Here is a 14,704-nt window from a genome sequence, read left to right as displayed (position 1 = left end):
AAGGCATAAGAATAATACAATGGCCTTTGGGGAGTTGGGGAGGAAGGGTGGGAAGGGGTTGGAAGATCAAAGACTACATATTGGGTACAGTGTACACTGTTCAGGTGACGGATGCACCAAAATCTCTGAAATCACCATGAAAGAAGTTATCCATGTAACCAAAACCAACCTGTACCCCCAAAACTATTGAAATTTAAAAAAAAAATTTAAGGAAAATGTCATTTGCAATAACAGGGATTAAACTAGAGATCATTATGTTAAGTCAAATAAACCAGACACAGAAAGATAAATATTGCCCACTTATCTATGGGTGCAAAAAATCAAAACAATTTAATATATTGAGATAGGCAGAATAAGGATGGTTACCAGAGGATGGGAAGTATAGTTGTAGAGTGTGGGGTTGGGGGATGGTTGATGTGTACCAAAAAACCAGAAAGTATAAGGCCCAGGATTTGCTAGCACAACGGATGACTATAGTAAAAGACAACTTAATTGTACATTTTAAAATAGCTGAAAGAATATAATTGGATTATGTGAATCACAAAGGATAAATGCTCAAGGTGATGAATACAGTTTATCTTGATGTGATTATTACACATTGCATGTCTGTATCAAACTATCTCAAGTAACTCATAAATATATACACCTACTATGTACTCACAAAAACTAAAATAAAAACATTTTGAAAGTATATGATACCAAAATAATGTGTCCAAGAAAAAAAGAAGTAATATGCTATCTACTGCACAGTTTTAGAAATAAAAAGCACCAGAGAGATTCCATGATTACTATAAGTAACTGTATCCATTGAAGATTTAGTTAATGGTAAGTTTTATAAGTCATGTTACCATGATTGATTGATTGACTGATTGATTGATTTTGAGACAGAGTATCACTCTGATGCCCAGGCTGGAGTGCAGTGGTGCCATCTTGGCTCACTGCAACCTCCACTTCCTGGATTCAAGTGATTCTCCTGCCTCAGCCTCCCAAGTAGCTGTGATTACAGGCACCCACCACCACACCTGGCTAATTTTTGTATTTTTAGTAGAGACAGGGTTTCACCATGTTGGTCAGGCTGGTCTCAAACTCCTAACCTCAGGTGATCTGCCTACCTCGGCTTCCCAAAGTGCAGGGATTACAGGCGTGAGCCACCGCACCAGGCCTGTTTGCGTGAATTAAAAGTCACAGTAAAAATACTTCTCCAAATAAACCTTGGCCACATTTCATATTTCTTGTATGGTAAGAAAGCTTAGCCTAATATAATTGTTGTATCACAATGTATTTAAAAGCCCATTATTTTCATCTCTACCCCCCTTAGTATTTACCAATCCTTTTACTGAAGAATCCAAACTCATTCCTTGTGACTTCTGGGCTCTGTTTTTGAACTGTACTACACTGGCTTCTTACACGAATTCTGCAAATTAGCAGAATTGTACTATGCAGTAGCAATATACTTAGCCCATAATTACTTTACTAGTTAGGGGCTGAAAACGTAAGAAAATAATTCCTTATGAGCACAAACAGCAGTGAGAAAGCAAAGTCAAAGCATCCTCTTTTATGTTTTAACATCACTCAATGCTTATATTTTAAAATGATAACAACAAAAACAACAGACAATACCTCAGAATCCAAAAGTGATTCTATATCTCTGTCTTGTCCGGATTCTGATGTGGGTGTTGTATCTGTAAAACATTATGAACAAAGAGAGTTATGAGAACATTTATCACCTTGAATTTTAAATGCATATGCAAGGCTGTACACATTCATAAATATTTCAATAAAGTAAAAGTAAGAGCAAAATAGAAATTCAGAGGATTAAAGTAGATTTAGGAAGAAACTGGTAATATGAAGAAAGACAGGAAAAATATTTCAAAGAAATGAATATTGTATTTGAGTATGACATACTTCAATGTATTTTCATAATAGCATGTAAGCATTAAAAAATTCCCACAGATACAGATATTCACTAACTTACCACTTCTGTTGTTTTTGTCAACAAAAATTAAACTGTCATTATTTGTGTACTCTTGTGGGGCACTGTCAATAACACCAGTATCATTTTGTGTTTGTCCGTTTGCTGGCTTAATTGCTCCATCCTATTAAACAACAACAACAACAAACTTCAGGAAACATTGTGTTTATTCACTCTACCACTCAATCATTCAACCAGTAAGACAATAAACATTCACTGTGTCTATCAAATCATACGCAATATCCTGGGAGAAGCTGAATATGTATATACATGATAGATTCTGCCTTATAATTGAGTGAGGGTAGAAATACATGAAAACAAGTAAAAACAGAAAAGTATAATTCACTAGTTCTACAACTGAAGTGAATAAAGTACTGTAAGGGCACAAAAGAGAACAGTTCTACCTGAGAAGTTCAGGAAATGCTGCAGAGACAGGGACTATTTTGAAAGAGAGACAAAGTGTAGAGTGAGGACAATCGGGTTCCTATACAGGACAGCATAAGCAAAAAAAAAAAAAAAAAAAAAAAAAAAAAAAGGCATGAAATGGCATGGCAAATGAGGGCTACCAAAGAAATGATAAAACTGGAACACAGTCAGAGTGAACGAGATAAAGAGATAAAATGGGAGAATCAGGCCAAAACATAAAAAATATCTATCCTATGTATCCTGCTACACTGTGAGCTTTCCCCAGGATGTAGTAAGGATCCACACAAAAGTAGATGAGTTAGATCATAATAAAAATATGTTAGAAAGGTCACCTTGGCAGCAATGTAAAGTTACATGAACATGGTGAGGAGGACAAAACTAGACAAGAGTATTTCAAAATTATGGGTCAGAGAGTGAATTACAGTAGTAAGATATAAAAATGGTAAGCTTGTGGAAAATACAGAGCTTGGTGAGTGACTGGACTGGTGATCTGAGGGAGGGCTGGAACCCAAAATTTCTCCTGCTTCGACATTTCAGTGCTACTTACTAGGTGTTATTTACTAGGATAGGAAAACCAGATGACAGTAAGTCACAAAAAGTCAAAAGGGTCAAAATCAGTAGAATTAAATCATGCAAGCCTATAGAGAACTCTGAAATTTTGAAAATGAAAATAAGTACAGAAAATAAATTATGAGATTTCAATTTTGCAATTACATATTTCAACTTTTTTAAAAAATATAAGATATACTTTTATTAATACATGCAAACATTTATTTCTGGAATATTGTGGTAACATGCACTTAAAATTGAGTGAAAATTTTTAATTTTAAAACATCAATTCAAAATGTGCCAGAACATTCCTTTTTAAAAATTCTGAAGTTTGAAACTGTAGAAGAGAAATGCTTCTGTGATTACAGAATTATCAGGCATTTTTCAGCACTACTATAATGTAAGAGAGAAATGCAAACCCCTATTTTTAAAATTGTATAGCTTTCTTATTCCCCTGTAAACAACATACTAATAATTCTAATCTCCTATTTACACCATATAGAATGGTAGCTAAAAATTGGAGAAAGAATCTAGCATAAAAAATTAGGCTAAGATTACCCAAGCTGATGATTTAAGTTTTCAAATACATCTATAATTTTCAAGCAGGAACCAAGGAAGTATCATCAAGTACAGGAAGGTACATGGAGAAATACAGATATACCACAGAGACCTCTGCTCATAGTATATCCCTAGCAATACTGATCAGTATTTACTCTAAAATTAGTGTTTTGTAAATATTGCTATAATAAAGGGTTTTATACTATAAAATGATATATTAAATTAGTTAAACATGATCAGCTACCACTACCTGAAAGCTGGAACATTATTACTACATAGAGAGAAAAATGGAAAAAGAAATGTTCCACTTGGACAAAGAATTAGTAACTGGAATTCTACAAAGTAACGTATGGCTTGAAAAGATGGCTAGAATATCAGCTGGGGCTCAAAAAAGTTTAAATTTTTTAATCTAAAATTCTAATCTAAGCTTAGAGTTGAAAGATACTAGAAAATATATTGTAACCATCTTTTCTAGTGATGGCATATTTCTAATTCATTTCCTTCTTATTTATGGTATATGTTTACAACATAACACATCTGAATTTATGCATTGTATACATTAAAAGGAAATACAGGCCGGTCATGGTGGCTCATGCCTGTAATCACAGCACATTGGGAGTCTAAGGCGGGTAGATCACTTGAAATCAGGAATTTGAAACCAGCCTGGACAGCATGGGGGGTGGTGCACGCCTGTAATCCCAGATACTTAGGAGGTGGAAGCAGGAAAATCACTTGAACTAAGGAGGTGGAGGTGCAGTGAGCCGAGAGTGTGCCACCCTGCACTCCAGCCTGAGTGACACAGTGAGACTCTGTCTCAAAAAAAAAAAAAAAAGGGAAATACAAATATAAGCCATATTTTAGAAATGTGATAGATTTAATTATTAGTTATGTTATGTATATTATGTTACTTGTAACCCTCCATTGTATAGAAATCCATTTGTCCATGAATTTATTTACATTCCAAAATATTATAAGCTTGTTACATGCAAGATGTTATTCTAGGTACTCCGGGATACAAGCAAATATGTCTCTTAACCTCCAGTAGCTCATACTAATGCAGGAATTTTTAAATGATTATTTAAGTAGCTAAATACAACAACTTCTGAAATTTAAAATTTAAGTATATAATACAAGGATTTGGAGTTGATATTTTCACAAACTACAATGCAAAAAACTGAAATTGAAATCTTATTATATGGTTATTAAGAGTGTCTGCTTCTAGAACTGGTTGTTATATTGGGCAAAATATGTATTCTTCATTTAGATGAAGAGTTTTAAGTGTACTCTTTATGAAATGGCTTGGAAAACACAATGGAATCTCTTTGTAACACAGATTTTGAGAAGAAAATGTACATTTCCAATTTTCCACAATTTTTTTTTAATTAGAGAAAAGGTCTTGCTACGTTGGCCAGCCTGGTCTTTAACTCCTGGGCTCAATAAATTCCCCCACCTCAACCTCAACCTCAACCTCTCTAATAGCTGGGACTACAGGCATGTGCCACAATACTCAACTAAATTTCCACACTTTTTTTTTTTTTTTAAGACAGTCTCACTCTATCACCAGTCTAGGGTGCAGTGCCGTGATCTCAGCTCACCGCAACCTCCGCCTCCTGAGTTCAAGTGATTCTCCTGCCTCAGCCTCTCGAGTAGCTGGGATTACAGACGTGCACCACCACACCTGGCTAGTTTTTGTATTTTTTGTACAGACAGGGTTTCAACATGTTGGCCAGGCTGGTGTGATCTTGGCTCACCTCCTGGGCTCAAGCTATCCTCCCACCTCAGCCTCCCAAGTAGCTGGGACTACAGGTGTGTATGTCACCATGCCTGGCTATATTTTGCAGAGCTGGGGTCTCATCATGTTGCCCAGGCTGGTCGCAAACTCCTGGTCTCAAGTGATCCGCCTGCCTCAGTGCCCCAAAGTGCTGGGATCACAGGCGTGAGCCACTGCACCTGGCCAAATTTCTGTAATTTCTAATATTATCTTAGTCTAACTACTCAATCAAGGACAGAAACAGAAGTTCTCTCCTAACAAGTACATGATACCAAAATAGTAAGTGTCCAAGGAAAAAAAGAAATGATATGCTGATATGCTATCTCCTGTATAGGTTTGACAATGAAAGGCATCCAGGAGATTCCATGATTACTATAATAAGTAATTGGATTCATTAAAGATTTCATCAGCCATAAGTATCATAAAAGTGCATATGATTTAAAAGTCACAGTGAGAATACTTATGAAAATAAACCTTGAGCATGTGTCAGATTTCCTCTATGATAAGAAAGCTTAGCCTAATATAATCTTCCTGCTACAGTGTATTTTCCAGCCCATTCTTGCTTTACCCTCACCCTCTTAGTATTTAACAATCATTTGTTATTTACCAAAGTAAAAAAAAAATGTTTAATTCAACTACTCATATTTCTAAAAAAAGGCTTTCCTTAACCAACTGTTCATTACAAACATAAAACAATAAGTAGACCACTACTAAATTTTAAGAGTAAATATAGAAACCTAGATTCAGAAGGAGAAAATTAATTTCATTAGAGCATTTTTACCTTGATATCAGAATCAATGTCTTCATTATCTGATGTAGGTAATATATCATCAATAGTTTGTTTGCCAGAAAACCTTTGGGGCAAAAAATGTACATAAAAATTAGTGCATTCATTTCTTTAAAAATAATTTCTGAGTTCATATCTGGATGTCCCCTCCAAAAAAAAATCAGGTGAGAGGTCAGCTATGTGTACATTAAATAATGTTTCTTAATACAATTAAAATTTAATCTGTTATAAAAGATTTTAGTTACCTCCTTCCACCTCTCCCAACATACCAAATATAGTCAAGGAAGACACCTTCAGTTCCAGAACAAATCATGACAGCCAATATATTGGCAGCGCCTGAGAATAATAGGTCTTCACAAATTACATGTCCTGGAAGCTGAACTGAAAATCCAATTAATGGCTTACATAATATTTGTTACCTGAACTGCAACAAATCTGATAACCTTAAAAAAGGTAGAAAGATACACTGTCTCAGCCAGGCACAGTAGTTCGTGCCTGTAATCCCAGCAATTTGAGAGGCTGAGGTGGGTGGATTGCTTGAGCCCAGGAGTTGGAGACCAACCTGGGCAACATGAAGAGACCCCAGCCCAGAAAAAAAATAGCCAGGCATGGTGACACACATACCTGTAGTCCCAATTACTTGGGAAGCTGATGTGAGAGGACAGTTTGAGCCCAGGAGGTGGAGGTTGCAGTGACCCAAGATCACACCACTGTACTCCAGCCTGGGCAACAGAGTGAGACTCTGAGGAAGAAAGAAAGGGAGGGAAAGAAGGAACAGAAAGGGAGGGGAGGGGAGGGCAGGGAAGGGAAGGGAGGAAGGAAGGAAGGAAGGAAGGAAGGAAGGAAGGAAGGAAGGAAGGAAGGAAGAATGGAGGCAGGGAAGGAACAAAGAAAGAAAAAAATAAGGAAAAAAAAGAAAAAAACTGTCTTTTCTCCATTATCTACCTCTGATTCAAAGATTAATCTCTGTCACTTAAAAGTGGCAGTCTCTGTTCTTCAGTGTGAAAACCAATTCAGAAGGCCTTATTGCTTCCCTTTACTCTAAAACAGTACAAGGAGTCTAAAAGCTAAATATACAAAAGTCAAAGGACAAATGTATGTTGTTATTAAAAATACTATTCCCAGAAGGATTAAAACAGTAAAAATTATAAAATCCAATTATTTTCCCTGTGTAAGACCTGCCCTATTCAGGTCCACATAAACTAGCAAGCCCTTTAAAAAGTTTCAGAGGCTCTCAGATAACCGAGGAGAGAGATTGCTGGAAAATCACAGTCCTGGTAGTTGTACCTCTATTTCCTTTAAGGACTATCTATCTTCCTTCCTATGGGCTCCCACTTGTAGATTCCTCTTCTGCAAGGCTCTGTGGCAACCTCCACCTTTAAATATTCAGCCAATGAAAGGACAAACTCCTAAAGGGGTGAGTTCCAATTACCAAAATCAGGAGCTCTCTAGTTCCTGGAAAACAAGCTAAAGGGAATCTGTCATCTGCCCCAGCATAGATGTGGTAACAACTACTCAACTGAAGCTCCATGACTGATTTGCCAGCCAATCCCACCCCTGCGCCCTAGCTTACGTGGACATGGGAAGGATGTCAGTGGATTAGAAAAAGAGGCAGGTGAGAGGACACCTGCCCTGGGCCACAGATCAATGTAGTTCAGCAACCTCCAGGCCCCTGGTACTGGAGGGGCTCTGAGACACCCTCTACAAGTTGTGGTGAAACCTTGAAGTCTGTCACTTGCTCCAATTAAACAAACAAAAAGGCAGCAACTTGTCCAGGACTCCTTTGAACCTACTTTAATATGCCTTTCTAGATAACTCCTAATATCCTGTATCCTTCATTCCTATAACTTATCTTTATCAAATTTGTCATAAACCCCAATATTCTGATCTCTTTTCTATAACCCTTATTCCTATCTAACTCAGTGTTGTTTCTCTTCAAACTAGGGCTTTCTCTACTAATTTCATTCTTATCCTCTACCATTAAGTTCACCAGTTAATTCCATCTTTTCCTCTTCCACTGTTTTCCCTAGTCCCACTTTCCCTTTCTATTATTAAAAAAACCCACCAACAGGATGATAAGAAAGGAAGAGCACTGAGCTTTCAGAGGAGTTCAGGAGTTCCAATCTTATTTCTGCCACTTTCTATAAACAAATAAGTAACTTGAACCTGTTTCAGTTTCAGGTTCTCCATCTGAGCAACCAATTGACCAGGGTGTTAAACACAGATTGAAGTACTAGATGATATTTCAGCTTCTCAGTAAGATTTCTTAATATCCTGAAATTCTATGTGATTTTGATTCTGTCTCTAGAGAAAGGGGGAATGCTTAGCTGGAAGAAATGGAAAAAAAATAATAGAACAATAAAAAAAACACCAAGAAAAGCAGAGAGGAAGGTTAAAAACTCAAGAAAAGGTTATAGAAAAATCACAGATTTTGAGAAAAAAGCTTCATGGAACTAGGCAGGGCAAACTAAAGAGAAAACTAAACTGGGAAGTCGGTAAGGAGAGAAATCAATTAGAAATAGCCTCTAACTAGATGTGAAATATACTTATCGTAACATGGTCTATATGTAGATATCCCTCACTTACAAGAAAATAATTCCTCTTCAGGATTTGCCTGGTCTTGCTTATGTAAAACCCATGGTCCTGTGGCTATAGCTAAATGAGACCTGTCCTGAAACCTTTGAGGGTAAAAATGAGGCACTGGTTACCACTGAAATTGTTAAGTATATTAGGACAAACTCTTGAATTAAACAGGCTTCTAAGGAAAAGTGTGTAAGACAGAGTTAAAATATAACTAGATTTGACTTTCTGAATTCATCTAATTTGTACCTGTACCTTGATCCCAGTGCTGCACAGGTATCTATCAATCTATGCTGAGGGACAGAGAAGGAATTTGGGAGCCCAGCAAGCTGTTGGTCAAATCATAGGTCAGCTGCTTGTTAATTATGGGATCATGGCCAATTAACCTCTCTGAACCACAGCTGCCTAGTTAGTAAACAGTAGGTTATAATAGCCTGGATATTTTGCAAAGCTGTTGTGATGACTATATGAGTTAAGCATATAATATGGTTTCTAGCCCAGAGTACAACACTCAACAGATGTTAGTTTCTTTTCTCTGTATTCTCTTAGTTAATATATAATTTTTAAAAATCTGTGAATCCTACCTGATAGCAGAGTCTTCAGAACGCCCATCCACTGTTTAAAAAAAAAAGTAAAATCCATTTTAATCAACAATAGAAATATGTAGAATATTGAAAACCTAAAAGGGCCTGGTTGCACCTTCTTGTAATCTCAGCTACTCAGGAGGATGAGGCTGAAAGATTGCTTGAGGAACCCAGGAGTTTGAGACCAAAGTGGGCAATATAACAAGACTCCGCCATCTCCATTTTTAAAAGTTATGCACACTTTGATGAATGCTTTAGACCTTGTTTTTAAATGTCTTTTAAAGCATAAGATTAATGCTTTCTTACAAAGTATTCTTTTTCAGATTATATGGAGACTATACTAAAATTAATATTAATTACATTATTGATAGGCAATTAATAATTTAAGAATTCTTACTTTCCCGTCTTTGTATCTATCAGATTCAATAGAGAATGGGATTTATAAAATGTGATACCTACAAGTGAATTGCTATGTTCAATAATCATAATCCTAACTGAACTCTATCAGATTGACTGCTGTTATTAGCAAAATCTGTATTATAAGTGAACAGTATCAAACTTAAATAGCATGATTTCCGGACTAATAGACTAGGACTAATTAGAACAGAGTATATAGCAACACCCCCTTAACCATAATATGTGTGAAAAAACAACATTTTTCTCTGCTTTCACACCACAACAATGATCATTAACACAGAAAACTTATGTGACCAAATGTGTGGGGGACATTTCCCCACCAACAAGGAATCAAACAATTCTGCAACAGGCACAAACTGGGTTTTCTGTAATTCAATTTTGACACTATCTACCTGGACATAGTGTCAGATCCCACAGGTAGAGGGCTAACTACCCAAGGTTGCCCGCTCCCCACACCCATCGCAATTCTGGGCCTCCAGAACTCCTGACTGGCTATCTTCAAGTTAAGGTTACGGTTGATCCATGACCCCTCTTCTGATTTAATTAATTTGCCAGAGTGGCTCACGGAACTTGAGAAGACATTTACTTACATTTCCTGGTTATTATAAAGGATATTACAAAGGATACAGATGAAGAGTTGCATAGGGTAAGGTAAGGAAAAGGGGTACAGAGTACCATACCCTCCAAGGATTCACTACCCTCCAGGAACCTCCACACATTCAGCTATCTGGAAGCTCTCTGAACCCAGTCCTTTGGGTTTTTATGGAAGCTTCATTACATAGGCACGACTGATTAGATAATTGGTCACTGGTGATCTACTTAACCTTCAGCCCCTCTCCCCTAGGAAGCTGAAGGATTTAGAGGGTGACCTGGAGGTTCCAACTCTCTAATCATGTCTTGGTCTTTCTGATGAGCAGTCCCCATCCTGAAGCTATTTAGGGGTTGCCAGCCATCAATCAATAATTAGCATATCAAAAGACATAACTTTGGAAGTTTTAAGAATTTTAGGAGTTGTATGCCAAGAAATGGGGTTGAAGACCAAATACATATTTTACAATATTATATCTGTGGTTTTGTTTTCTGTGGTTTTAGTTACCCAATGTAACCCATGGTCCAAAAACATGAAAATTCCAGAAATAATTTATAAGTTTTAAACTGCATGCCATTCTGAGTAGCATGATGAAATCTCCAGCCATCTTGCTCCATCTCTCCCACGACTTTTATCAGTCTTTGTCTAGGGTAACCATACTGTACATGGTATACACCAGTTAGCCACTGACATGTTCTCCTCCTGACATCCAACCATCAACATCATCAAGGCTCACCGGAAATAGATGATCCTCCTTCTGAATGCCAATAGTAGCCTAATTCTGCATCACAATGTTTATGTCATTCACCTCACTTCATCTCATTACAGAGGCATTGTATCACCCCACATCATCACAAGCAGCAGCGTGAGTACAAGAAGATGTTTTGAAGGACTATATTCACGCAACTTTTATTGTAGTATATTGTCATAATTGTTCTATTTTATTATTGTTGTTGTGAAGCTCAGACTGTGCCTAATTTATAAACTAAGCTGTATCACAGATATGTATGTAGAGAAAAAGCACTGCATATAAAGGGCTCAGTACTACCCACAGTTTCAGGCATTAACTGGGGGTCTTGGAATGTATCTCCCAGAGTTAAGACGGGGGCAACTGTACTTATTTTGTTGGACATTACACAGCTGCTGCAGCTCTACAGTTAAAAATGTTCAGTTTAAGATAAAATTTCCTCTCATAAAAAAGCTAGGTCTGTGGGCACTGTACTACGTTTTATGGTAAAACAAAAAAAACAGACCAGAGACAAGGATTCTTGCAAAGACTTTTCAGGTGACAGTGGAGAAGAGCTCAAGAGAGCTCAATGTACTCACTGTCACTAATCCTCTTCTGGGAAAGATACCGATTAAGTTTACTTAGTTCTAGCTATTTTCTCTGTGCTATGTATGGAACAAACAAGGCTCAAATTCACCTGCCATTTTATTTCTCATGAAAAGAACCACTGGAAAGATCACTCTCCTAAGAGCATATCCATGCAGAACCGTATCATTTGTTCAGAGAAAAGTTTAAGGAGAAACACTGGAGGTGAGGGTAAGTTGCCAGGGAGTACAACCTCATATGAAAAAAAAATATAAACAACTATCAACTCACTCAAACTTTCAGAGTGTGCCAACAGCTGTCACTCTCTCTAGTGGAAGAAAAAACATTCTTTTTCACTTCATGTAAAGCAAAACATTGTGACTTGGCATTTCCTGGGAAATCCCAAGCTTGTGCCTGGCTTCCTCCAGACTTTATCACTAGACAGAGAATTTAGCTGTAGATTAGCCATGTTATAACAACATAGAATATTTTGAAACTCATCCCTCAAAAGAAGAGAATCAGTAAGTAACATATTTATTCACCTACAGTATTCACTACTTGGACTTATTTCCTATTGAAAGGTAAATATGAAAGACTTTGGGATTCCAGTTTCATAAAGTATAAACTCTAGAGATTGTCTTCTTCTGTTGCTAGAGTCTATCACCAATCCTAGGGAAACAGAGATATGTGACCTTTTCTACAGAGAATTCAAAATACTTGTTTTGAGGAAACTCAAAAAAATTAACAATAACACAAAGAGAAACTCAGAATCAAGCAAAAATTCTGAAATTGAAAAATGCAATTGGCATACTATATAGAATGCATCAGAATCTTTTAGTAAAATAATAAATCAAGTGGAAGAAAAAATTGTGAGCTTAAAGACAGGCTATTTGAGAATCCATAGAGGACACAAAAGAAGAAAAAGTACAGAACGGTAAGGTTCACGTACAGGATCTAGAAAATACCTCCAAAAGGGTAAATCTAAGAGTTACTGGCCTTAAAGGAGAGGTAGAGAAAGAGACAGGGATAGAAAGTTTATTTAAAGAGATAATAACAGGGAACTTTCCAAATCTAGAGAAAGATATCAATATCTAAGTACAAGAAGGTTATAGAACATCAAGCAGATTTAATCCAAACAAAACTACCTCATGACATTGAACAAACTCTCAAAGGTCAAAAAGAAAGGATCCTAAAAGCAGCAAGACTTTTTTTTTAAAAAAAGCAAACAACATACAATAGAGCTGCAATACATCTGGCAGCAGACATTTCAGTGGAAGCCTTACAGGCCAGGAGAAAGTGGCATGACATATTTAAAGTGCTGAAGGAAAAAAGAACTATTACCCTAGAACAGTATATCTGGTTAAAAAAATAATAATAATAACCTTCAAACATGAAGAAGAAATTAAGATGTTCCCAGATAAACAAAAGCTAAGGGAATTTATGAGTACCTGACCCATCATACAAGAAATGCTAAAAATGACCTCAATCAGAAATAAAAGGAAATTAATGAGTAACAGATAATCATCTGAAGGTAAGAAACTCACTTTTAATTATAAGAAAAACAAAAAATATTACAACACTGTAACTATGGTATGTAAACTACTCTTATCCTAAGTAAAAAGACTAAACAATAAACCAATCAATAATAACAACTACAACTTTTCAAGACATAAATATATAACATAAATAACTGGTGCTGGGAAAACTGGATATCCATATGCAGAAAAATAAAACTAGACCCCTATCACTCACCAAATACAAAAATCAAAATGGAACAAAGACTTAACTTAAAAACCTCAAACTATGAAATTACTACAAGAAAACATTTGGGGAAATCTCCAGGACATTGGAGTGGGCAAAAATTTCTTGAGCAATACCCCACAAGCACAGGCAACAAAGCAAAAATGGATAAATGGGATCACACGAAGATAAAAAGCTTCTGCACAGCAGAGAATACAATCAACAAAGTGAAGAGACAACCCAGAGAATGGGAAAAAATATCTGCAAATTGGCCATCTGACAAGCGATTAATAACCAAAATATATAAGGAGCTAAAACCATTCTATAGGAAAAAATCTAATAATCCAATCAAAAGATGGCAAAATATTTGAATAGACATTTTTCAAAAGAAGGCATACAAATGGCTAGCAGGTATATGAAAAAGTGCTCAACATCACTGATCATTAGAGAAATGCAAATCAAAACTATGATGAGGTATCATCTCACCCCAGTTGAAACTACTTATAACCAAAAGACAGGCAATAATAAATGTTGGTGAGGATGTGGAAAAAAGGGAACCCTTGTAGATTGTCACTGGGAATTTAAATTAATATAACCACTATAGAGAACAGTTGGGAGGCACCCCCAAAGCACTAAAAATTAAGCTAATATATGATCCAAGAATCCCACTGCCAGGTATGTACCCAAAAGAAAGAAAATTAGTATATCAAAGAGATATCTGCACTCCTGTTTGTTACAGGACTGTTTTCAATAGCTAAGATTTGGAAGCAACCTAAGTGTCCATCAACAGATGAATGGATAAAGAAAATGTGGTATATATACACAATGGAGTACCATCTAACCATAAAAAAATGAGATCCAGTCATTTGCAACATCATGGATGGAACTGGAGATCATTATGTTAAGTGAAATAAGCCAGGCAGAGAATGACAAACATTGCATATTCTTGCTTATTTGTGGGGACTTAAAAATCAAAACAATTGAACTCATGGACATAGAAAGTAGAAGGAAGGTTACCAGAGGATGGGAAGGGTAGTGGGGGGGATGGGGTTAGTGGGTAGGTGGGAATGGTGAATGAGTACAAAAAAATAGAAAAAAAAAAAAGACCAAGTATTTGGTAACACAATAGGGTGACTATAGTCAACAATAACTCTTCATTTTAAAATAACTTAAAGAGTGTAACTGGGTTGTTTGCAACTCAGTGGATAAATGCTTAAGGGAATGGATACCCCATTCTTCATGATGTGCTTTTTCACACTGTATGCTTGTATCAAAACATCTCATGTACCCCATGAATAGCTACACCTACTATGTACTCACAATATTAAAAATTCAAAAATATAAAGCTCACAGTCAATTTTATCCAACTTAAGAGGGTTTCATTAATTTTTGTAATAATTGTGCATCAGGCTGGGTACA

General features: G+C 36.4%; 1 protein-coding gene across 3 annotated transcripts in view; it reads right to left on the bottom strand.

The window, feature by feature from the left end:
* The window catches only part of LOC129463876 (POTE ankyrin domain family member A-like), a 71,769-nt gene that overhangs the window by 37,721 nt on the left and 19,344 nt on the right, over positions 1 to 14,704 (bottom strand). For all 3 annotated transcript variants that reach the window (XR_010115940.1, XR_008651322.2, XM_055244583.2), the window contains exons 8-11: positions 9,228 to 9,258; positions 6,058 to 6,130; positions 1,976 to 2,096; positions 1,621 to 1,682 (exon numbers count right to left, since the gene is read on the bottom strand). Coding sequence is in view for 1 of the 3 variants with exons in the window: in XM_055244583.2 (XP_055100558.2) it covers positions 1,621 to 1,682; positions 1,976 to 2,096; positions 6,058 to 6,130; positions 9,228 to 9,258 (287 nt within the window). In the remaining 2 variants the exon portion in view is untranslated. The remainder of the gene's footprint in view (positions 1 to 1,620; positions 1,683 to 1,975; positions 2,097 to 6,057; positions 6,131 to 9,227; positions 9,259 to 14,704) is intronic.

This window comes from Symphalangus syndactylus, chromosome 15, assembly GCF_028878055.3.
Source record: "Symphalangus syndactylus isolate Jambi chromosome 15, NHGRI_mSymSyn1-v2.1_pri, whole genome shotgun sequence".
In the NCBI taxonomy this organism is placed as follows: Eukaryota; Metazoa; Chordata; class Mammalia; order Primates; family Hylobatidae; genus Symphalangus; species Symphalangus syndactylus.
This window is presented reverse-complemented; position numbering and strand designations above follow the sequence as displayed.